This window comes from Heptranchias perlo, chromosome 2 (genome assembly GCF_035084215.1).
Source record: "Heptranchias perlo isolate sHepPer1 chromosome 2, sHepPer1.hap1, whole genome shotgun sequence".
Lineage (NCBI taxonomy): Eukaryota > Metazoa > Chordata > Chondrichthyes > Hexanchiformes > Hexanchidae > Heptranchias > Heptranchias perlo.
In genome coordinates, this window is record NC_090326.1 from 132,672,040 (window position 1) to 132,697,179 (window position 25,140).

At 44.4% G+C, this 25,140-nt stretch overlaps 1 protein-coding gene across 1 annotated transcript in view; it reads right to left on the reverse strand.

The window, feature by feature from the left end:
- Window positions 1-515: 515 nt before the first annotated feature.
- The window catches only part of LOC137343905 (protein adenylyltransferase SelO-like), a 69,385-nt gene continuing 44,760 nt past the window's right edge, over window positions 516-25,140 (reverse strand). The window contains exons 14-19 of the mRNA XM_068007142.1: window positions 23,901-23,982; window positions 22,893-22,985; window positions 21,638-21,717; window positions 19,591-19,634; window positions 19,411-19,490; window positions 516-2,919 (exon numbers count right to left, since the gene is read on the reverse strand). Coding sequence (XP_067863243.1) covers window positions 2,797-2,919; window positions 19,411-19,490; window positions 19,591-19,634; window positions 21,638-21,717; window positions 22,893-22,985; window positions 23,901-23,982 — 502 coding nt within the window. The 3' untranslated portion in view covers window positions 516-2,796. The remainder of the gene's footprint in view (window positions 2,920-19,410; window positions 19,491-19,590; window positions 19,635-21,637; window positions 21,718-22,892; window positions 22,986-23,900; window positions 23,983-25,140) is intronic.

Sequence of the window (25,140 nt, forward strand, 5' to 3'; positions counted from 1 at the left end):
TCGCAGGATAAGTGGTCGGCCATTCAAGACTGAGATGAGGAGGAATTTCTTTACGCAGAGGGTTGTGAATCTTTGGAATTCTCCACCCCAGAGGCTGTGGATATATATGTCATTGAATATATTCAATTGTAAACAATTTTACAACACCAAGTTATAGTCCAGCAATTTTATTTTAAATTCACAAGCTTTCGGAGGCTTCCCCCTTCCTCAGGTGAACGTTGTTGGAAATTTCCAACATCGTTCACCTGAGGAAGGAGGAAGCCTCCGAAAGCTTGTGAATTTAAAATAAAATTGCTGGACTATAACTTGGTGTTGTAAAATTGTTTACAATTGTCAACCCCAGTCCATCACCGGCATCTCCACATCATGAATATATTCAAGGCTAAGATGGATAGATTTTTGGACTCTAGGGGAATCAAGGGATAGGGGGATCGGGCGGCAAAGTGGAGTTGACACCCATTGTGTCTGTCCCAGCTCTTTGTTAGAACAATACTGAATTTATTGAGTAAACAATCTTCATAGTTGCAGTTTAATTGTTCATGTTTTTTTGACAGTTCATTTCTTTTTCAGCTACAAATAAGGCTTCAATCTAGTTCTCAGAAGATAGGGTGACTTCACAGCTCACAACTATCACATATTTGACATTAGCTATCACCAATTTGGCAGTCACAGTGAATATAAGGACAGAGTGTAGAAATTTAAATGTCACAGTGGTGAAGATCAGCTATGATCTGATTGAATGGCAGAGCAGGCTCGAGGGGCCGTATGGCCTACTCCTGCTCCTATTTCTTATGTTCTCTATCTGTGCACAGCACAGGTGTAACTGGGGGCTAAACCCAAGTATCTCACTTTGTGACACTACATACTGGTTCTATAACACACTTCCTAACAATTTTAAAATTCTGAACTGGTAGCTGCAGCAGCATACTGGTGATGTACTAGGTTAATATGCTGATAATCTGTGCCACAAGTAGTAGGATACAAGCTCCCAGACATGACTCCCCCCCACAGGAAGCTCTTCTTGACCAGTTCATCACAAAGAAGGTACGTATCCAAGGCCAAGTAATTCATCAAAGGGAAGGAGGGAAATTCAGTGGGTGAGTCACAACAGGACTCTCCCAAACCACTTCGTCACACTGGAGAGCCTGCAGAGTTGGGCATTTGAAAATCCCCATAATCCAAGCAACTTTGATGGTTTGGAGAATGATTAAAGGAGAGGGTAGCATAACTTTTTAAAAAAGGATTGGGGAAAACAAGGAAAGAAATAGTAGAACCTGGCTTGCCCATTTCTTCAGTCTGCCTGCCACCCTGGAAGATATGTTAGTTCTCAAAATGTCCTGCAGGTGGAGTGCCTCACTGTGGCAGCATTTTCCATTCGGTGAAGGAAAGACAATTACATCCAATCCTATTAGATTCAACTTCATCACAAATACACCAACAAGTTGGGTTTTGTTTATTCTACTTTTAGCACCACAGAAGTTTGCAACACAGGAGACCCATCGTGTCTGTCCCAGCTCTTTGTTAGAACAATACTGAATTTATTGAGTAAACAATCTTCATAGTTGCAGTTTAATTGTTCATGTTTTTTTGACAGTTCATTTCTTTTTCAGCTACAAATAAGGCTTCAATCTAGTTCTCAGAAGATAGGGTGACTTCACAGCTCACAACTATCACATATTTGACATTAGCTATCACCAATTTGGCAGTCACAGTGAATATAAGGACAGAGTGTAGAAATTTAAATGTCACAGTGGTGCAGGCGAGGGTGTATTCTGAGCTTGAAGTAAGTGTTCCATTTGGGTGATGTCGCTCTGAACAGAAACTGACCAAGGAATGTTTGCCATTAGTGAGTTTGTGGTTATGGTCGTAATGATGGTGCATGAGAATGGTTCGTAAAATTAGCTGCTAATCAGATCTTTATAAAATTAATCTTGGGGAATATTTTACTGAGTAACAAGTCAATTTTATTTCACATCATCCTTATGATAAATCTAAAACATTTCACCAGTCTCCCTAAAATTAATGTTAAAGCCCAGATTTTCCTCTTCAGCACAATTACCACCAGAAGCAGGGTAGGGCAGGATTTCCATCCAGCCAAATGCACCAACGCTGGCCCTGCTGAAGTTTCCAGGGACAGCCTCAATAGAATATTCAGGGAGACCTCTCAGCATGGTTAATGACTCTGATTGGGAACTTGCCCATTTGAGGGCAGCAAATGGCATGCTGCTGCAGGATTTAAATGCCTGCTGCAACTTAAAGAGTCATGCATCATCAAAAGAAGGATTATAAATCGTTGAACACATCTTGGTAGAAAGCAAAAGTAACATTTGTTGGAGTCTTGTCACACAGGTTCTCCAAGGCAGCAGTAGTAGTGCTACTGTCCTAAGTAAGGCAGAAGATGGATGCCCTGTTTAAAGTCCCCAGAGGAAGTGCACAGGCCTAGTGGAAAGAGGTGGCCAAGGCAGTCAGTACTAACTCAATAACATCATATAATGCAACTCAGTACTGAGGATGAAAACAATGATTGTGGACAGATTTTAGAACTTAATCTGGGAGAGAGGTGCTAACTAGACACTGCCTATACTTCATATCTGATGATGCAGCTATGAGCAGGATTTTAAATAGAATCAACTTTATTAACAGTGTACATAAAAAAGGCAGTCAGTTTTATCTAACAACTCTTAACCCCTGCAAAATCTGCTCATAAGAGGAATATGGAATTACTTGGCCAAACCTTTAAAACCCAGAGACTGGCCTGCTGGCAATTTCTGGTATTGCTTTAATTTACTTTCATTATCAAGAAGAACAGCTGACACGAAGCTCTCTAGCCCATGGAGGCGGACGGGAAGAATATCCTGCTTCCTCTGCTTCTCTCTGCTTGTTAAAAGGATGGTGTAAAGTTTTCTGCAGGAGGTGCACCTGTTATGAAAGCAAAGCAAAAGAATAATTTTCTCATAAGTGGCATCAGTGTTTCAACTTGCAGTTAACTCGTCTGTGGACTTTATATTAATATAGAATAGTGTCCTGTTATTTTCTGAACAAGCTATGTTTCACTGTGCTAACTTAACATAAGTTTTCAATTTCCAAATATTTCATTAAATTAGGAATGAGGAAATTAGGAACTCGGGTTTCCCACTTAATATTCAAATTAACTTTCTCATTAAGATCAGCAAACAGAGGGAAATATACCCCAAAGAACTCTTAGCACTAACAGACATGCAGAGGCAGGACTTCCACCCATCCTTTGGTGTACACCACTGATCCCAGCCCATTTTTCAGGATCACCCTAATGGTGGGCAAGCTCATGCCAGAGTCCCACCAGAGAATGCCCTGCTGGGGAGGGGGAAAGGAGAAAATCTCATGCAGTTGCAGGATTTGAAGTCATGCAGCAGCTTAAAGGGTAGACAGTACAAGTTAGATTACTTCAAATCCTACAAGTTAGATAGAGGAAGGAGTCTATAGCAGTCCTTTCGGCATGCTGCTAATTTAGCAAATAGTGAGTTGCAGATGCATTTCAGATGAGACAGAGAACGCAAGCCTCTGTGGCATGTAGGACAGGAGATCATCATACAGATAGTAGAGGGAGGGAGTACCAATCTAAGTCCCACATTCACAACCCCAGACAGCTGTACAATGGCGGAACATGTTCAATGACCTCACAAGGATAGGCAAGGTAAAAGTACTCACATTCACCCACAACTTGCAACAGCTACATATATCATTTTCTCACCACTAACACTCCGTGTGTTCCATGGCTTCAACAGTACGCAAGAATGTGTCCCAGTGTCCATCAATACCTTCTATTCCTACCCACTACCTGTAAATGGACCTTCCATCGCATCCTGCCTAACACAGCCTTTTGACACTGCCTGGATTTTTCTTCCAAGAAAAGACTGACCATAATAATAAGACATGGGCCATAGTGGGTGGGCCAGCTTTCCTGGAGCCAGTAGATAAAAAGCCCTGGAGATCAAAAAAGGGTGTAAGAATAAACCCGGCAACCACAGGCCAGTAAGCTTACCCTTGGGGGTGGGGAAGATTTTAGAAACGATAATCCGGGACAAAGTTAATAGTCACTTGGACAAGTGTGGATTAATAAGGGAAAGCCAGCACGGATTTGTTATAGGTAAATCGTGTTTAACTAACTTGATTGAGTTTTTTGATGAGGTAACATAGAGGGTTTATGAGGGCAATGCGGCTGATTCAAGAGGGCATAGACAGGCTGGTAGAATGGGCCGACATGAGGCAGATGAAATTTAATGCAGAAAAGTGTGAAATATTACATTTTGGTGGGAAGAGCAAGGAGAGGCAATATAAAAGAGGGCACAATGCTAAAAGGGGTAAAGGAACAGAGAGATCTGGGGGTATATGTGCACAAATCATTGAAGATGGCAAGGCAGGTTGAAAAAGCGGTTATGAAAGCATACGGGACCCTGGACTTTATAAATAGAGGTATAGAGTACAAAAGCAAGGAGATTATGATGAACCTTTATAAAACACTGGTTCGGCCATAACTGGAGTATTGCGTCCAGTTCTGGGCACTGCACTTTAGGAAGGATGTGAAGGTCTTAGAGAGGTTGCAGAAGAGATTTACTAGAATGATTCCAGGGATGAGGGACTTCAATTACGTGGATAGACTGGAGAAGCGGGGCTTGTTCTCCTTAGAGCAGAGAAGGTTGAGAGGAGATTTGATAGAGGTATTCAAAATCATGAAGTGTCCAGATAGAGTAGATAGCGAGAAACTGTTCCCACTGGCGGAAGGGTCAAGAACCAGAGGACATAGATTTAAGGTGATTGGCAAAAGAACCAAAGGCGACATGAGGAAATATTTTTTTACATAGCGCGCGGTTATGATCTGGAATGCATTTCCTAACGGGGTGGTGGAGGCAGATTCAATCATGGCTTTCAAAAGGGAACTGGATAAATACTTGAAGGGAAAAAAATTGCAGGGCTACAGGGACAGACCAGCTGGATTGCTCATGCAGAGAGCCGGCATGGACTCGATGGGCCGAATGGCCTCCTTCCATGCTGTAACCATTTCTATGATTCTATGTTGTGTATATGGACTTTCAAAAGGCCTTTGATAAAGTGCCACATAATAGGCTTGTTAGCAAATTTGAAGCCCATGGAATAAAAGGGGCAATGGTAGCATGGATACAAAACTGGCAGAAGTGACAGAAAAGAGAGAGTAGTGGTGAACGGTTGTTTTTCGGACTGGAGGAAGGTATACAGTAGTGTTCCCCAGGGGTCGGTACTAGGACCACTGCTTTTTTTGATTTGATATAATTGGGTGTACAGGGCACAATTTCAAAACTTGCAGATGACACAAAACTTGGAAGTGTAGTAAACAGTGAAGAGGATAGTAATAGACTTCAAGAGGACATAGACAGGCTGGTTGAATGAGCGGATACATGGCAGATGAAATTTAACGCAGGGAAGTGCGAAGTGATACATTTTGGCAGGCAGAATGAGGAGAGGCAATGTAAACTAAATTTAAAAAAATTTGTTCATGGGATGTGGGCGTCGCTGGCGAGGCCAGCATTTATTGCGCATCCCTAATTGCCCTTGAGATGGTGGTGGTTAGCCGCCTTCTTGAACCACTGTAGTCCTTAGAATCATAGAAGTTTACAACATGGAAACAGGCCCTTCGGCCCAATATGTCCATGTCGCCCAGTTTATACCACTAAGCTAGTCCCAATTTCCTGCACTTGGCCCATATCCCTCGATACCCATCTTACCCATGTAACTGTCCAAATGCTTTTTAAAAGAGAAAATTGTACCCGCCTCTACTACTGCCTCTGGCAGCTCGTTCCAGACACTCACCACCCTTTGAGTGAAAAGATTGCCCCTCTGGACCCTTTTGTATCTCTCCCCTCTCACCTTAAATCTATGCCCCCTCGTTATAGACTCCCCTACCTTATCTATGCCCCTCATTATTTTATAGACTTCTATAAGATCACCCCTAAACCTCCTACTCTCCAGGGAAAAAAGTCTCAGTCGATCCAACCTCTCCCTATAAGTCAAACCATCAAGTCCCGGTAGCATCCTAGTAAATCTTTTCTGCACTCTTTCTAGTTTAATAATATCCTTTCTATAATTGTGGTGAAGGTTCTCCCATAATGCTGTTAGGAAGGGAGTTCCAGGATTTTGACCCAGCGACGATGAAGGAACGGCAATATATTTCTTTGTAACTTCAATTTTACTAGGGCTCCTTGGTGCCACACTCGGTCAAATGCTGCCTTGATGTCAAGGGCAGTCACTCACCTCACCTCTGGAATTCAGCTCTTTTGTCCATGTTTGGACCAAGGCTGCGATGAGGTCTGGAGCCGAGTGGTCCTGGTGGAACCCAAACTGAGCATCGGTGAGCAGGTTATTGGTGAGTAAGTGCCACTTGATAGCACGACACCTTCCATCAATGGTACAATTCTAAAGGGGGTGCAGGAACAGAGAGACCTAGAGGTATATGTGCACAAATCTTTGAAAGTGGCAGGACAGGTAGAGAAAGCAGTTAAAAAAGCATGCGGGATCCTGGGCTTTATAAGTAGAGGCATAGAGTACAAATGCAAGGAAGTTATGTTGAACCTTTATAAAACACTGGTTCAGCCACAACTGGAGTATTGTGTCCAATTCTGGGCACCGCACTTTAGGAAGGATGTGAAGGCTTTAGAGAGGGTGCAGAAAAGACTTACTAGAATGGTTCCAGGGTTGAGGGACTTCAGTTACGTGGATAGTCTGGAATCATAGAATGGTTACAGCACAGAAGGAGGCCATTCGGCCTGTCGAGTCCATGCCAGCTCTCTGCAAGAGCAATCCAGCTAGTCCCACTCCCCTGCCCTTTCCCCGTAGCCCTTCAAATTTTTTCCCTTCAAGTACTTAGAACCATAGAATAGAACCATAGAAAAGATACAGCGCAGAAGGGGGCCATTCGGCCCATCGTGTCCGCGCCAGCTCGAAGAACAACCAAGCGCCCATTCTAATCCCACCTTCCAGCACCCAGTCCGTAGCCCTGAAGCGTACAGCATTTTAGGTGCAGGTCCAGGTACTTTTTAAAAGAGTTGAGGGTCCCTGCCTCTACCACTAATTCGAGCAGCATATTCCATACACCCAGCACCCTCTGAGTAAAAAAGTTTTTCCTCATGTCCCCCCTAATCCTTCCACAAATCAGCTTAAATCTGTGTCCTCTAGTTCTTGAACTCTCCGCTAGGGGAAACAGGTACTTCCTAGAAGCTGGGGTTGTTCTCCTTAGAGCAGAGAAGGTTAAGAGGAGATTTGATAGATGTGTTCAAAATCATGAAGGGTTCAGATAAAGTAAATAAAGAGAAACTGTTCCCATTGGCGGAAGGGTCAAGAACCGGAGAACACAGATTTAAGGTGATTGGCTGAATGCCCTCCTTCTGTGCTGTAACCTTTCTATGATTCTATGAAAGGGCATATCTGAGGGACTGGGAGATAGAGAAGTCAGTGTGCAGGTGATACCTGTAGATTTGTGACAAAATTCTGCCACAGTTCCATGATTACTGCAGGAGCACAGCTCACTTTCCTGCAAACAGCTATCCTGCAAACAGTGACTGCTTCTTCTGCAAGTGAGAAAAGAAATCTGTTTCACCCCACTCATTTTAATCTCTTCCTCTTCTAGATGAAATACTGCATAAAGAAGGTGGGGAAAGAAGATCAGGCCATTTTGCTTGAAGCCCTGCTAGCATTGCTTCACCCATTGTAACATTCAGCTTCTCCACAGCAAGCCCCAGCCCAGACACATCTACCCAGGAGGTTTAGATAGTGAGCATTAAGAGGTCACAGAGGATGATGCATGGAGCATGAGTGAATAAGAGTAGAGGGGGTGGAAGATGAGGATTCTGATGCTCCTTTGCAAAAGGTCAGTAGATGTCAATGCAATCCGAAGGGACCTAGTTTTAAAGAGATGCCTGCAAAGCACCACACCTATGTGGAGCAATGGAGACAGTCTCCCATCATGTCCAACACTCCTCTGGCCAACTGGAGGATTCAACAACTGGTCGTGCATCATCTCAAGGCATGGATTTAAAGCATAAAATTGCAGAGTGAGCAATCCTACTTGGCCTCCTCCCAAGGTCCCCACCAATTTAGATGCCAGTCTCAAACCAATTCAGTTCACTCCTCATGACAGTAAGAAGCAGTTAAGTGCCTTCTGAAAATCAAAACACACCACATCCACTGGTTCTCTCCTATCTATTCTACTAGTTAACTCCCCAAAAAACTCCAGTAGATTTGTTAAGCATGATTTCCCTTTCATAAACACATGCTGACTTTGTCCAATCCCATTAATGCCTTCAAAGTGTTCTGTTATCACATCCTTTATAATAGACTCGAGCATTTTCCCCACTACTGATGTTAGGCTAACTGGTCTGTAATTCCCTGTTTTTTCTCTCCCTCCTTTTTTAAATAGTGGGGTTACATTTGCCACCCTCCAATCTGTAGGAACTGTTCCAGAGTCTATAGAATTTTGGAAGATGACCACCAATGCAACCACTATTTCCAGGGCCACTTCCTTTAGTACTCTGGGATGTAGATTATCAGGCCCTGGGGATTTGTCAGCCTTTAGCCCCATTAATTTCCCTAGCACTATTTTTTTACTGATACTGATTTCCTTCAGTTCCTCCCTCTCACTAGACCCTTGGTTCCCTAACATTTCCGGGAGGTTATTTGTGTCCTCCTTTGTGAAGACAGAACCGAAGTACGTGTTTAATTGTTCTGCCATTTCTTTGTTCCCCATTATAAATTCCCCCATTTCTGACTGTAAGGGACCTACATTTGTTTTCATTAATCTTTTTCTCTTGACATATTTATAGAAGCTTTTACAGTCAGTTTTTATGTTCCCTGCTAGTTTACTCTCGTACTCCATTTTTCCCCTCTTAATCAATCTCTTTGTCCTCCTTCACCGAATTCTAAACTGCTCCCAATCCTCAGGCTTGCTGCTTTTTCTGGCAATTTTATATGCCTCCTCTTTGGATCTAATACTATCCATAATTTCTTTTGTAAGCCACGGTTAAGCCACCTTTCCTGTTTTATTTTTGGGCCAGACAGGAATGAATAATTGTTGTAATTCCTGCACACGTTCTTTAAATATTAGCCATTGCCTATCCACCTTCATCACTTTTAGTAAAGTTCCCCAATCTATCATAGCCAACTCGCACCTCATACTTTCGTAATTTCCTTTATTTAGATTCAGGACCCTAGTTTCGGATTCAACTACTTCACTCTCCATCTTAATGAGGAATTCTATCATGTTATGGTTGCTTTTCCCTAAGGGACCCCGCACAACAAGATTGTTAATTAATCCTTTCGCATTGCACAATACCCAGTCTAGGATCGCCTGTTCTCTAGTTGGTTCCTCAACATATTGGTCTAGAAATCCATCATGTACACACTCCAGAAATTCCTCCCCCATCGTATTATTGCTAATTTGGTTTGACCAATCTATGTGTATACTAAAGTCACCCATGATTATAGTTGTACCCTTCTTGCATGTGTCTCTAATTTCCTGTTTAATGCCCTCCCCTACATCTTCACTACTGTTTGGGGGCCTATAGACAACCCCCACCAATGTTTTCTGCCCCTTGGTGTTTTTTAGCTCCACCCATACAGATTCCACATCGTGATTTTCCGAGCCAATATCCTTCCTCACTATTGCATTGATTTCCTCCTTTACTAACAACGCTACCTTGCCTCCTTTCCCTTTTTGCCTGTCCTTCCTAAATATTGAATACCCCTGGATGTTCAGTTCCCATCCTTGCTCGCCCTGCAGCCATGTCTCCGTAATCATAACTATATCAAAATTATATGATTGCTGCATGCAGCCAGGCCTACCTGCGCTGTTGAGTGGCTCACCACCAGCAGCTGGTCCAGACATTATGAGTGACTAGCACCACTTAAAGGCATTGGAGCATTGTGGCTCCAGGAAGTGGTGGAAGTCAATTGACAAGTGAATCTGTGCTGCAATATAGCGAAGCAAGATGATAATGGGAACTCTGGAATTTTTAATGAGCAACACTGGGCTGCTTAACGTTTGCAGGACACTGATATTTGGAAAATAAAAGATATGGGTCCACACAGAGTCTGAAAGGAGGTCAGAAATCGCACACGTAAGACACAGATGCAGGTGTGTCCCTACGTTTACAAACTGTTGAGTTATTTTAAAACATTGAATAAAGGTGGCGCACTACTAAATCCCACCTCCTCCAATCTGCCGATCTGAGTCTGTACCGGGCCTGCGAGAGAGCGCGCACCAAGGCTCTCTGATGATGCACTAGAGGCCTTGATGCAAGAGGTGGACAGAAGGAGGGGCATCTTATATCCACAGGAGGGCAAGAGGCCCTCCAGACATATACTCAAGAAGCAGTGGGAGGCAGTAGGGGACAAAGTCAATGCCAGGTGCATAGCATCACAAACATGGATGCAGTGCAGGAAGAAGTTCAATGCTTTGACACGAGTGATCAAGGTGAGTGAGGTTAACTGTCAACTCCTACCAACTGCACCACAAGCCTCATCCACTACTCCACGCACTACAACCCCAATCACCCACCTACCAACAAACTCTTTCAATCAGTACTCAACTCTTCCAATCAGATGCTTCCTCTCACCCTCACATATTACCACTGTTGCAAGCTGCACACCCACAACTTACAGGTCAGACAATATGGTTGCAGCTATTCAAAAATGACAGCCACATCACCCAAACATCTTGCAGGACACTCAGTGACACACGTTGCGCTTTCTTGCAGGAGAAGGTGGTGCATAACAGGAGATAGCAAGTGGCTCCATTGAACATGAACCTGCTGTCCTCTCTCAGGATTCCTGTCACTCCACAAGTGCCCTAGCTGTTGCCTGTCAGCTAGCCAGCCAACTCCCTGTAGACTATTGAAACTTTAATATAGGAACATAGGAAGATAGGAACAGGAGGAGGCCATTTAGCCTCTCGAGCCTGTTCTGCCATTCAATGAGATCATGGTTGATCTGTGACCTAACTCCATATACCCGCTATAACCCTATATCCCTTAATACTTTTGGTTAACAAAAATCTATCAATCTCAGATTTAAAATTAACAATTGAGCTAACATCAACTGCCATTTGCAGAAGAGCGTTCCAAACTTCTACCATCCTTTGCATGTAGAATCTTTTCCTAACTTCACTCCTGCAAGTCCTGGCTCTAATTTTTAGGCTATGTCCCCTCATCCTAGTATTCAAGCGTAGAAGACCTCCAAAAACAGGTACAAATGCATCAGCAGAGGGAAGCAATAATCCAGCAACTAACCTGTAACTCCTACATGATCCCATAGTCCTCCGTGCTGTTTACGACCTGTTCAGCTGTGCGAGGTTAAGACAATGCGTTGGCTGGAGCATTGAGTGCCAATATCGCATCTGTCCCTTTAAATCACCGTTGCTCACTGATCTGCTGCATAGTCTTCTGACTTTACATGGTGCCGGCGTTCGTTAGCTGCGCGTGCACGAACACCTTTAACAAGATGGCGTCCGGCGAACGTCATGCTAGAAGTGTGCGCGTGCATTCCAGTTGCCATTTAGGGTCCTTAGGAGTCTGCGTAGTATCTACACAACGGGCACTATGTGGCCCAATTTAGACTCCTTTAGGTCCTAATAACAATCCAGCTGTAGCACTGTACAACTATGCACAAAAACTAGCCAGCCCCCTAGCCAAGCTGTTCCAGTACAGTTATGACACTGGCATCTACCCAACAATATGGAAAATCGCCTAACTATGTTCTATGCACACAAATCAGGACAAATCTAACCCAGCCAATTATTATCCCATCAGTTTCCTCCCAATCTTCAGCAAAGGGATGGAAGAAATCATCAACATTGTCACCAAGCAGCACCGACTCATCAATAACCAGCTCACGGACACTCAGATCAGGTTTCACCAGAACCACTGGGTCCAGATCTTATTCCAGCTTTGAACCAGACATGGACGCAAGAGCGGAATGCCAGAGGAGAGGCGGGAGTAACTGTCTTCAACATCAATCAACGGTGAGTAGATTGTGTAGGCACCAGGGATCCCTAGCAAACCTGAGATCAATGAGGGTTAAAGGAAAAACCCTGTAGTGGCTGGAGTCATACTTGACAAGCAGGAAATTGGTTTTGATTTACAGAGGCCAATTGTCACAGTCCCACAACATTGTTGCAGGAATTCCTTAGGGCAGTATCCTTGATGCAACCATCTGCAACTACTTTTTAAAAATTGTTCATGGGATGTGGGCGTCGCTGGCAAGGCGGGCATTTATTGCCCATCCCTAATTGTCCTTGAGAAGGTGGTGGTGAGCCGCCTTCTTGAACCGCTGCAGTCCGTGTGGTGAAGGTTCTCCCACAATGCTGTTAGGAAGGGAGTTCCAGGATTTTGACCCAGCGACAATGAAGGAACGGCGATATATTTCCAAATTAGGATGGTGTGTGACTTGGAGGGGAACGTGTAGGTGGTGTTGTTCCCATGTACCTGCTGCTCTTGTCCTTCTAGATGGTAGAGGTTGCGGGTTTGGGAGGTGCTGTCGAAGGAGCCTTGGCAAGTTGCTGCAGTGCATCCTGTGGATGGTACACACTGCAGCCACAGTGCGCCGGTGGTGAAGGGAGTGAATGTTTAGGGCGGTGGATGGGGTGCCAATCAAGCGGGCTGCTTTGTCCTGGATGGTGTCGAGCTTCTTGAGTGTTGTTGGAGCTGCACTCATCCAGGCAAGTGGAGAGTATTCCATCACACTCCTGACTTGTGCCTTGTAGATGGTGGAAAAGCTTTGGGGATTCAAGAGGTGAGTCACTCACCGCAGAATACCCAGCCTCCGACCTGCTCTTGTAGCCACAGTATTTATATGGCTGGTCCAGTTAAGTTTCTGGTCAATGGTGACCCCCAGGATGTTGATGGTGGGGGATTCGGTGATAGTAATGCCGTTGAATGTCAAGGGGAGGTGGTTAGACTCTCCCTTGTTGGAGCTGGTCATTGCCTGGCACTTGTCTGGTGCAAATGTTACTTGCAAATGTTACTTATGAGCCCAAGCCTGGATGTTGTCCAGGTCTTGCTGCATGCGGGCTCGGACTGCTTCATTATCTGAGGGATTGCGAATGGAACTGAACACTGTGCAATCATCAGCGAACATCCCCATTTCTGACCTTATGATGGAGGGAAGGTCATTGATGAAGCAGCTGAAGATGGTTGGGCCTAGGACACTGCCCTGAGGAACTCCTGCAGCAATGCCCTGGGGCTGAGATGATTGGCCTCCAACAACCACTACCATCTTCCTTTGTGCTAGGTATGACTCCAGCCACTGGAGAGTTTTCCCCCTGATTCCCATTGACTTCAATTTTACTAGGGCTCCTTGGTGCCACACTCCATCAAATGCTGCCTTGATGTCAAGGGCAGTCACTCACACTTCACCTCTGGAATTCAGCTCTTTTGTCCATGTTTGGACCAAGGCTGTAATGAGGTCTGGAGCCGAGTGGTCCTGGCGGAACCCAAACTGAGCATCGATGAGCAGGTTATTGGTGAGTAAGTGCCGCTTGATAGAACTATCGACGACACCTTCCATCACTTTGCTGATGATTGAGAGTAGACTGATGGGGCGGTAATTGGCCGGATTGGATTTGTCCTGGATTTTTTTGGACAGGACATACCTGGGCAATTTTCCACATTGTCGGGTAGATGCCAGTGTTGTAGCTGTACTGGAACAGCTTGATTAATGATCTTCCCTCCGTCATGAGGGCATGAGTGGAGCTAATCGCTTATTATTCCACAGCATTCAGCTCCATTCACAATTCTGTTGATAATGATGAATTCCATGCCAGCCTACAGCAGGACCTGAACAATAACCAGGCTTAAGCTGAAAAGTGGTAGGCAACATCTGCGCCTCATAAGTGCCAGGCACACACCATCTCCAATTAGAAAAATCCCAAAGACCTGCGCTGACCTTCAACGGCATTACCATCGCTGAGTTCCACCACCATCAACATCTTGATTACCACTGACCAGATGCTTAACTGGAACATCCATATCAACAATGTGGCTACAATAACAGGACAGAGGTATCCTGTGATGAGCGGATCATCTCCTGATCCCTCAAAGACAGCATCTCTTCACCATCTACAAGGCTTAAGTCAGGAATGTGATGGGATTTTAACCACTCGTCTGCATGTGTGCAGTCACAACAACATTCAAGAACATCCGAGCATACGAATTAAGAGCAGGAGTAGGCCATTCAGCCCTTCGAGGCTGCTCTGCCATTTGATAAGATCATGGCTGATCTGATTGTGACCTCAACCCTAATTTCCCGTCTATCTACTATAACCTTTGACTCCCTTGTTAATCAGGAATTTATCTAACTCAGCCTTAAAAATATTCAATGACACTGACTCAACCGCTCTCTGGGGAAGAGTTCCACAGACTCACGGCCCTCTGAGAAAAAAAATTCTCCTCATCTCTGTCTTAAATGGGAGGCCCTTATTTTTAAACTGTGGCCCCTAGTTCTAGCCTCTCCCACAAGGGGAAACATCCCTTCAGCACCTACCCCTTCTAGTCCCCTCAGGATCTTATATGTTTCAATAACAGCACCTCTCATTCTTCTAAACTCCAGTGTATACAGGTCCAACTTTTCCTCATAAGATAACCCCCTCATCCCAGGAATCAGTCGAGTGAACCTTCTCTGAACCGCCTCCAAAGCAATGATGTCCTTTCTTAAATAAGGAGACCTAAACTGCACGCAGTATTCTAGACGTGGTCTCACCAATGCCCTGTTGCCCTGTACAACTGCAGCAAAACATCTCTACTTTTATATTCCATTCCCCTTGCAACAAATGACAACATTCCATTTGCCTTCCTAATCACTTGCTGTACCTGCATACTAACTTTTTGTGATTCATGTACTAGGACACCCAGATCCCTTTGTACCTCAGAGTTCTGTAATCTCTCTCCATTTAAATAATATACTGCTTTTCTATTCCTCCTGCCAAAGTGGACAAGTTCACATTTTCCCACATTATACTCCATCTGCCAAATTTTTGCCCACTCGCTTAACCTATCAATATCCCTTTGCAGACTCCTTGGGCTCGATATTAGCACCCACTATCGGGTGCGTTCCTGGTGGGGGGGCTCCGAAAATCAGGGAATCCCGGAGCGGGTCGGGAGCCTGGCTCCAACCCGCCCACTTCCGGGTTCTCCATAGATGCGCTGACGTACGCGGGCAGCCCCCGCATGTGGGACTCCCGCAGGCAATTAAAGCCGGCGGGGTGCCACTTAACAGTGTTTATTCTGGTATTTCAGGTCATTAACAGACCTGATTAAGGAGATATTTCAGGAGGGGTGGGATTTTACAAACAACTGAGACTGTTTCCCGTACTGGGGGAAACACTCCCAGTTGAAATGGACGTGTTGCAGCTATCAGCCTGTGGCAGCTGCAAAGGTCCATTTGACAGGTGGGGGGGGGGGGGCGAGACCCTCACTCATTGCAGGAGGCCACTCTGTCACTTTGGACAAAGTTTGGCCTCCACCACCCTCCTCCTAACAATCAAAGTCACCAACTTGCACACTTACCCCGGGGTCCAGAGACATGTACCTACCTTGCGGACCCCCTCAGATATACATCTTCCGGATGGGGGCCGCCGTAGCTGCAGTCATGACCTCCTCAGAGGGCGAACAGCATCACCAGCCTCACTGGCCACGCCGTCCACCTCTGACACGTGGAGCTCCACAACACAGTGCTGTGACACATCCACCTGCACAGCAGGAGGGAGGGCAAAGGCAGAGAGAGATGCATCGCAGAGGGCACTACCCTCGCCACAGGGTCTACAGACCGAGGCTCAGCTTCCTGGACCTCTCTGAGCAGCAGTGCACACGGAGGCTCAGAGTCACTCGACATGTAGTCGTGGACATCTGCAGCCTCCTTCATGCCGAGCTGCTCCCGGCTGGCCCGAGCACCATCTTCTTACCTGTCGCTGTCAAAGTCACCACTGCCCTCAACAACTTCTCCTCCGCATCCTTCCAGGGTGCCACCGGGGACATCGCCGACGTCACTCAGTCGTCTGCACAAAAGAGCCCTGCAAATACACCTACACCCACTCTGCAGTGACACAATGGGTGGCATCAGTTGTGGGTCTTCATTGTGATCCTCATGAAAGGGCATTATTGCACAAACCAGACAAGATTCGCAAAGACGTGGCAATAGTGGTGCCAATATAATATGTGAGTTGGTCAGAAATTAAATATAAGTAAAAACCATGACAAACCCTCAAACACCCTTGTGCATCCCCTTCATGCTCACAACACGTTTGCCTTACGCTGCCTACTGCACATATGTGATCATAGAATCATAGAAGTTACAACACGGAAACAGGCCCTTCGGCCCAACATGTCCATGTCGCCCAGTTTATACCACTAAGCTAGTCCCAATTGCCTGCACTTGGCCCATATCCCTCTATACCCATCTTACCCATGTAACTGTCCAAATGCTTTTTAAAAGACAAAATTGTACCCGCCTCTACTACTGCCTCTGGCAGCTCGTTCCAGACACTCACCACCCTTTGAGTGAAAAAATTGCCCCTCTGGACCCTCTCACCTTAAATCTATGCCCCCTCGTTATAGACTCCCCTATCTTTGGGAAAAGATTTTGACTATTGACCTTATCTATGCCCCTCATTATTTTATAGACTTCTATATGATCACCCCTTAACCTCCTACTCTCCAGGGAAAAAAGTCCCAGTCTGTCTAACCTCTCCCTGTAAGTCAAACCATCAAGTCCCGGTAGCATCCTAGTAAATCTTTTCTGCACTCTTTCTAGTTTAATAATATCCTTTCTATAATAGGGTGACCAGAACTGTACACAGTACTCCAAGTGTGGCCTCACCAATGCCCTGTACAACTTCAACAAGACATCCCAACTCCTGCATTCAATGTTCTGACCAATGAAACCAAGCATGCCGAATGCCTTCTTCACCACCCTATCCACCTGTGACTCCACTTTCAAGGAGCTATGTATCTGTACTCCTAGATCTCTTTGTTCTATAACTCTCCCCAACGCCCTACCATTAACGGAGTAGATCCTGGCCCGATTCGATCTACCAAAATGCATCACCTCACATTTATCTAAATTAAACTCCATCTGCCATTCATCGGCCCACTGGCCCAATTTATCAAGATCCCGTTGCAATCCCAGATAACCTTCTTCACTGTCCACAATGCCACCAATCTTGGTGGCATTGCAAACTTACTAACCATGCCTCCTAAATTCTCATCCAAATCATTAATATAAATAACAAATAACAGCGGACCCAGCACCGATCCCTGAGGCACACCGCTGGATGCATGCCCTGTGGCTGCAGCACAGGTAGTGGCAGGTTGAGTGAGGCTGACCGTGAAAGAGATGCATGAGAGGGTGAGTATGAGATAGAGCCATGAGATTGTATGAGGATTGGGTTGAGTACTGGCGAGGTGAGTAAGTGCAGGTAAGATGAGGATGAGGTTTGAGTGGGTGTGAGGGGTGATGTGACAGAGTAATGTTGGCAGTGCAGAAGGAGGTATGGGGTGGGGGCGGTGATGTGGCAGATGGAGTGTAGGGGAATGAGTAAGTGTACTCACTTTGGCTGACCTACTTAGGTCATTGCAGCGTCTCCTGCACTGTATGCAGGTGGGCGATATGTTGGTGGTGCGGGTGACCTCCTCTGCCACCTCGAGCCAGGCCTTCTTGGTGGCAGAGGCAGGCCACTTCCTCCCGCCCGCCGGGGGGGGGGGGAAAGATCTCTGTCCTCCCCCTCCTCCTCACCCCATCCAATGATACCTGGAGTGAGGCATCATTAAACCTGGGAGCAGCCTTCCTCCTGGGCTGCTCCATGCTGTAATTTTTCCTATTTCTTGCAGCACAGTCAGTGGAGGACTGCCCCTTTAAATAGAGCTCCTCCAGCTGACAGACCTTACTGCGCATGTGCAGTCCGCCCGACGCGCTGCTCAGCAGCGGGGCACCCGGAAGACCAGGTAAGTGGATCCAATTAGGCTGCGATCGCGCGCGGGGCAGACTGATTTCACCGGGCGCGTTACCCACGTGCCCAATCGCCCCCCCCTGCCGCCCTCCTAATATCGAGCCCCTTATGTCCTCTTCACAACTTACTTTCCTGCCTGCCTTTGTGTCATCAGCAAATTTAGCAACCATACATTCGGTCCGTTCATCCAAGTCATTGATATAGATTGTAAATAGTTGAGGCCCAAGCACTGATCCCTGTGGCACTCCACTCGATACATCTTGCCAACCTGAAAATGGCCCATTTATGCCCACCTGCTGTTTCCTGTTAGCTAACCAATCCTTTATCCATGCTAATATGTTACCCCCTACACCATGAGTTCTTATTTTGTGTAGTAGCCTTTGATGTGGCACCTTGTCAAAAACCTTCTGGAAATCCAAGTACACCACATCCACAGGATCCCCTTTATCCACATTACTTGTTACTTCCTCAAAGAACTCTAATAAATTAGTCAAACATGATTTCCCTTTCGCAAAGCCGTGTCGACTCTGCCTAATTGCATTGAGATTTTCTAAATGCCCTGCTATAACCTCCTTAATAATAGATCCTTAAGAAGCTTGACATCATCCAGAACAATGTACCTCACTTGATTAACACCCCTGCCATTAGACTCAATATCCAACCCCTGCACCACCACATACTGTGGTTACAGTGTGTACTAGCTACAGGTTGCAATGAAGCAAATCACCAAGCTTACTTTGACAGCACCTTCTGGCCTTCTACACAAAAAAGGACAAGAGCAGCAATTTCATGGGTACACCATTACCTCCAAGTTCCCCTCCATGTCACACATCATTCTGATTTGGATATAAATCATAGAATCATAGAAAGTTACGGCACCGAAGGAGGCCATTCGGCCCATCTTGTTCCTGCCGGCCAAAAAACAGCTATCCAGTTTAATCCCACTTTCCAGCACTTGGTCCGTAGCCCTGTAGGTTACAGCACTTCAAGTGCACATCCAAGTACTTTTTAATTGAGTTGAGGGTTTCTGCCTCTATCACCCTGTCAGGCAGTGAGTTCCAGAACCCCACCACCCTCTGGTTGAAAAAAATTCTTCTCAGCTCCCCTCTAATCCTTCTATCAATTACTTTAAATCTATTCACCTATTATATCACCATTCCTTCATTGTCACTGTGTCAATTTCTGCGATTTCCCTCATGGGAGCGTCATCATCACAGCAGCTCTATGAGGTAGCCCACCACTGTGCCAGCATCGCCCACATCACAAGAATAAATTTTTAAAAACTGCAGGCCACCCTGGATTGTGGCAATACCAATGCAGACCTGCAGTGAGGTAGGATAAGCTTAGTTTCTGGCATCTCACATTGATTTGTTAGAGTAATTCTTCAACCACAAATGCAATAAGGTTACCTCAGAGAAATCATTTTTCTCAGACTTTTTGATTGCTGACTCTGCCATCCAGTTGCGAAAGATGTACCTTGGGTTGGCACCTTTAAAAGAAATAAGTAGTCAAGTTTATTTTTAAATTATCTTTACTACACAATGCATGAAATACATAAACTATGTTAAGAAAACTTTAAAAAGCCATACTTTTCATTCTGATTCTGCGTGCTTCATCTGAGTCCATTGTGTTCCTGCAAGAAACAATATTTGTAAATACCTGTCTTTTCAGGAACATTATGGGCTTATCTTTGTTACAAAAGAGCTGATCTAACAATACTAATAGCATTTTTTTAAATAGAACCGTAAAAATTGATAGCACAGAGGGAGGCCATTGGGCCCATCATGTCTGTGCTAGACTTTTGCTAAAGTAATCCAAAACTAATGCCATTGCCCCACGCTCTCCCCAGAGCCTTGTATCTTCCTCTATTTCAAATATTTATCCAATTTTCCCTTACAATGTGCAATGGTCTCTGCCTCAATAACCCCTCTTGGCAATGCATTCCATGATCCAATAATACTCTGTCCTGGGTATGGTAGCGTCGTGGGTATGTTATTGAACTAGTAATCCAGAAACCTGGACTAATAGTCTGGAGAATGTGAGTTCAAATCACACCATGTTTGAGAATTTGAATTCAGTTTTAAAAAATCTGAAATTAAAAAGCTGGTATCAGTAAAAGTGATCATGAAGGTTCATTAATGTCTTTAGGGAAGGAAACCTGCCATCCTCACCTGGTCTGGCCTATATATGACTCCACCCCCAACGTGGTTGATTCTTAAGTGGCCTAACAACAACAACAACTTGCATTTATATAGTGCCTTTAACATTGTAAAACGTCCCAAGGCGCTTCACAGGAGCATTATCAAACAAAATTTGACACCGAGTCACATTAGGAGATATTTGGACAGATGACCAAAGGCTTGATCAAAGAGGTGTGTTTAAAGAAGCGTCTTAAAGGAGGAGAGAGAGGTAGAGAGGCGGAGAGGTTTAGGGAAGGAATTCCAAAGCTTAGGGCCTAGGCAGTTAAAGGCACGGCCGCCAATGGTGGAGCGATGAAAATCGGGGATGCGCAAGAGGCAAGAATTAGAGAAGCACAGAGATCTCAAAGGGTTGTAGGGCTGGAGGAGGTTACAGAGATAGGAGCCACTCAGTTGCATCAAACTGTTATAAACACAGACTGCAGCAGTTTAATAAGAAAGCCCACCACTTTTTTCACTCCATTTTCTCTTTATAGGAATATATTGTCTTTGCAGATGGTCACCCACTTCTCTTTTTCTACATTATCCCTGTGTCCTAAACTGTCTAGCACTGCCTCTTTGGTGACCACTTTCTGCAGAGTATGATCCAGAAACCTCTCATCCTCTCCGATTCTGTCGAATGTGGACAGTTGCTGCTTGAGCACAAAGATCCCCTGCTGCAGAGTCTCAATTTTATGATGCTTGGTGCAAAGGTGCTGCCCCTGGATACAGTAAGGATCCATGATGGCCCACAGATCTCATTCTGCACACTTCAATAGGGTTCCCTGCACTGCCATTTCTGTGTCTAACTTTAAAAAAAATTAGATATTGTTAGCCTGGACTCCCACTAGCACCAAACTCCCACAAGAATCAAACTCCTCTTACTTCACACAAGTATTAATTTTAGAATTTTTTTTTGCAATGGTACCTCAAGGCTGAACTTCCACTAAGGCTAAACTCCATACTATTCTAGCCTCTTGCAGCTTTTCTTCTTTTTATTATTCTTCACCCAGATTCCTCATGCCCATGATCCTTTCCCAGCATTCTAAATGGGCAAGCTTTATATGGCTATGAATATCATTATCTGTTAAAATTTATATTTATTTATAACTTAATAGTATGTGTCAGGAATTTCTGCCATTAATAAAAAAAACTAAAAAAAAAAGTAAAACACATCACCCCTGAAACACTCTACAGTTACAGAGCTAGACAAAAAGACCTACAGCACAAAGTAATGTTGGATTTTCTTGCTCAGAGCAGAAAACATTTGTAATATTTAAAACAAAGTGATTACAGACAGCCCAGAATCTTTACAGTGACCTCCACACTTGAGAGATACTGTAGCTGGTAACGTAGGTTAACAGATACAATTATAGATACAGAAACTGGATTTGTTATAGTCTCATAAACGTTTCTTTGCACAAGGATTTGAGAGTTTAGAAAGTGAATGAATTCTCACCTCTTCAACCTTAACAAATACAGGTTAACCCAGTGCGAGAACTTCTGGTGTCTTGCAAGGTCTTGAAGGGCCCAGTATTCCTACACCAAAAAACAATCTGATTTTGTGATCATACTAGTAATATAACGCTGTAAATATTGGTAATAATGGAACTTCAATGTTTTTCAATCTATGTATTAAACAATAAAATTCTTCAAAATATTTTGGAATTTAAGTAAAACACTTCTGTCTAAATTATGCTTTATGTCGAGTTATTGAATTCTGACATTTGCACTGCAAGCTTAGAAATTGTTCATCAATTATGATCAATTATAAATATATATGGGTGTGATGGTCAGTTGAACAAGTTTTTAGCTGAGAGATTGAGAACAGCCCAAATTTGGAAAAGCCACCAACTTTGAGCAAGGATTCAAGACCTACAGGAGGGGAGGGTGAGAAAAAATTATTTTAAAAAAATAGTCCAGTTTTGTTTCAGTTTGTTTCTGTTGTCTAAATTTTTTTCGTTTTGTATTTACTCTTTAAAGATACCATAATTTTTTAATGAGACCAAACAGGTTTCAGGCGTGGAGCATGAATCAATATAATTGTTCTTTTCACAATCTTTAGCCCCAATTTTAACGCCCGATTTAATCATGCGGGTGGAGGGTAAGCCTGCACCTCACTCCGCAGCATAATGCCCAGGAAATTTTAACTCTTGGCCTCATCTGCATGGCCCACGTCAGTCTCCCGCCCAAATCCGCTTGAAGCGGTAGCTAGCTGGTGGGTGGGAGGTTGATTTTGGGTGGCAGGAGGCCATTGATTGTGACTCGACAGAATGATCCCGGTAGTCAGGTAAATGGCCGGAGGGAGGTTAGAGAAGGGGAGGGTAGCCCGGGGCTCCTCCTGGTCCACAAGGAAACCAAAACAAAATTAAATTTACTGATGTTTCTGGGCCTCTTATGGCCCTATTCCTGTTTGCACCAGGTTGGCATAGTGTGGAAGCCATGGTGGCTTCTCTGCACAGGCCTCAGGTTGAAATTGCAGTCGGGCTCCCATGACGTCCTGGGGGCCCGATCTGTATAATTAAAACAAGATCCTGCTGCCTTCCAGTGGGTGAACCGTTGCCTGCTCAAAAGAGCAGTTTAAAATTCCAAGCCGCAGGAAGGCAGCGGGAAAGTCGCTCCGACCATTTTAACTGCCTCCCCGGTTTTCTCTGGGTGAGCAGGGTTAAAATCAGCCCTTTAGTGTGAAATCTCTACATGACCATGCCGTTTACCTCGGAAATGCTGTTAACCTCAAGCTGTTGCTGGGTAATCTCACTAAGATGGCGAAATGTCATTGTGAAATCTGCTCTTGTATCCTCCATTAGCTACAAAAATGAAATAGAGTTCATTACGGTCTTCCCATTACAAACCTGAAACGCAATTTGTTTTAAAAGTATAGACGGCTTTAAATTTATTGTTTACCAAAGGAACTAAAAATACTTTAAAAAGACTGCATATTTTTGCCTTTTAAAGGAAAATGTAACACACAGCCATTATAATTGACAAAAAAAGAAAAAGCTGAAAATACAGGGCATCTGCAAAGAGAAAATGTTTCAGCTATAAGAACATAAGAAATAGGAACAGCAGTAGGCCAGATGGCCCCTCGAGCCTGCTCCGCCATTTAATAAGATCATGGCTGATCTTCTACCTCAACTCCACTTTCCCGCCCTATCCCAATATCCCTTGATTCCCTTAGTGTCCAAAAATCTATCGATCTCAGTCTTGAATATACTCAATGACTGAGCGTCCACAGCCCTCTGGGGTAGAGAATTCCAAAGATTCACAACCCTATTTATCCTTCATAAATGACTTCAACATAGCTTAGCTGTTAGCACCCTCATCTCTGAGTCAGAAGCCAAGATTTTTCTCCCTGACCAAACTGCTGTCAAAAGTGTGGGTGGAAGGTGGGTTATTGAGAATAGGGCTGATGACAGCGGTTTTGAAAAGAAGGGGGATGGAAGCATTTACAATGTCAGCTAGCATGGAAGCCAGGAAGGTAAGTTGTCGGTCAGCGGTTCAGTGATAATGGGGTCAAGGGTGCAGGAGGAGAGTCTCGTGGATAAGATGAGCTCAGAGAAGACATAAAGGGAGATAGGAAGGAAACTAGAGAAAGGCGTGGGTTCAGAGCTTGAGCAAATGGGGTGCTTGGAGGAAGGTTTGGTTTAGTGAGCAAGGGGAGAGGAGAAGCAGCAGGGGTAGCTGAACAGATGGTCTCAATCTTAGCGACATAATATGTTTACCTTCAGCAAGTATGCAATCAAATAGTCATCATTATTATCATGTCCAAACAAGCCCAACTTCGCTTTGAAGAATTCCATGAATCTAAAAATTGATTAGAAGATAAATGGTATCATGTTATTGCTAACTACATCAGCATTTTCAGGCAAATGTTCAAAAGCTGTTTTGTTGCAAGTCTGGATTCAACAAAAAATTGTGCTGTAAAATGGCCTAGAAACAAAAATATGGACACACTTTATTTTCAACCCAAGCTCTGGCAAGGTCACAAGCACTTTCAATTCAGGGACTGAAAATGTATCATAGTTTGAGTGGATGACACATTTGCGTCTTTACAAATCCACTTATTACCAGCTCCTATAAACCTTAGAATATGCAGGTTTGTAGAAAAAACCCTTGGAACAGTCAAAATATGTTCTAAGAACGTTGTAGGGGAAGTTTTCGCTGTTGATACTGTTCGGAGGAAGGTGAAAACTAACTCTCTTATAAGTCTCTGGATCTCCTAGTGCCAGACTAAGTGCAAAAACAAACCTATTACATTATGCCGGATGTTACCGTGAGCAGTGAACGAACGGTGCCAGCCATTCGTTAGATTTGCACTTGCCCATAGATTTTCTACAAGCTTTTGCACGGCAATTTCCTGAAAATTAGAAATCCAAAAACCACGACGCCCTCTACAGCGCATCTGGGACATGTGTGATCAGGGCAAGCAGCTGTGTATCTCCTTAATCAATCAGATTGAAGCATCGTTAAGAACAGCGCACAGTGAGAACCAGGAAATGTAAGTTAGAATAGTGAATTCAATGTCAAATCAGGTACAGAAAGCAAAATAAAGAGAGGGTAAGATGAAGGGACTGAGTGTAATGTATCCAAGTTTGCTGATGATACAAAGCTAGATGGGAAAGAAAGCTGTGAGAAGGACACAAAGAGACTGCAAAGGAATATAGACAGGTTAAGTGAGTGGGCAGAGGGTGGCAGATGGAGTATAATATGGCGAAATGTGAGGTTATTCACTTTGGTAGGAAGAATAGAAAAACAGAATATTTTTTAAATAGTGAGAAACTATTCAATGTTGGTGTCCAGAGAGACTTGGGTGTCCTCGTACAAGAAACACAGAAAGTTTGCCTGCAGGTACAGCAGGCAATTACGAAATCAAATGGCATGTTGACCTTTATTGCAAGGGGGTTGGAGTACAAGAATAAGGAAGTCTTACTACAATTGTACAGGGCTTTGGTGAGACCTCAC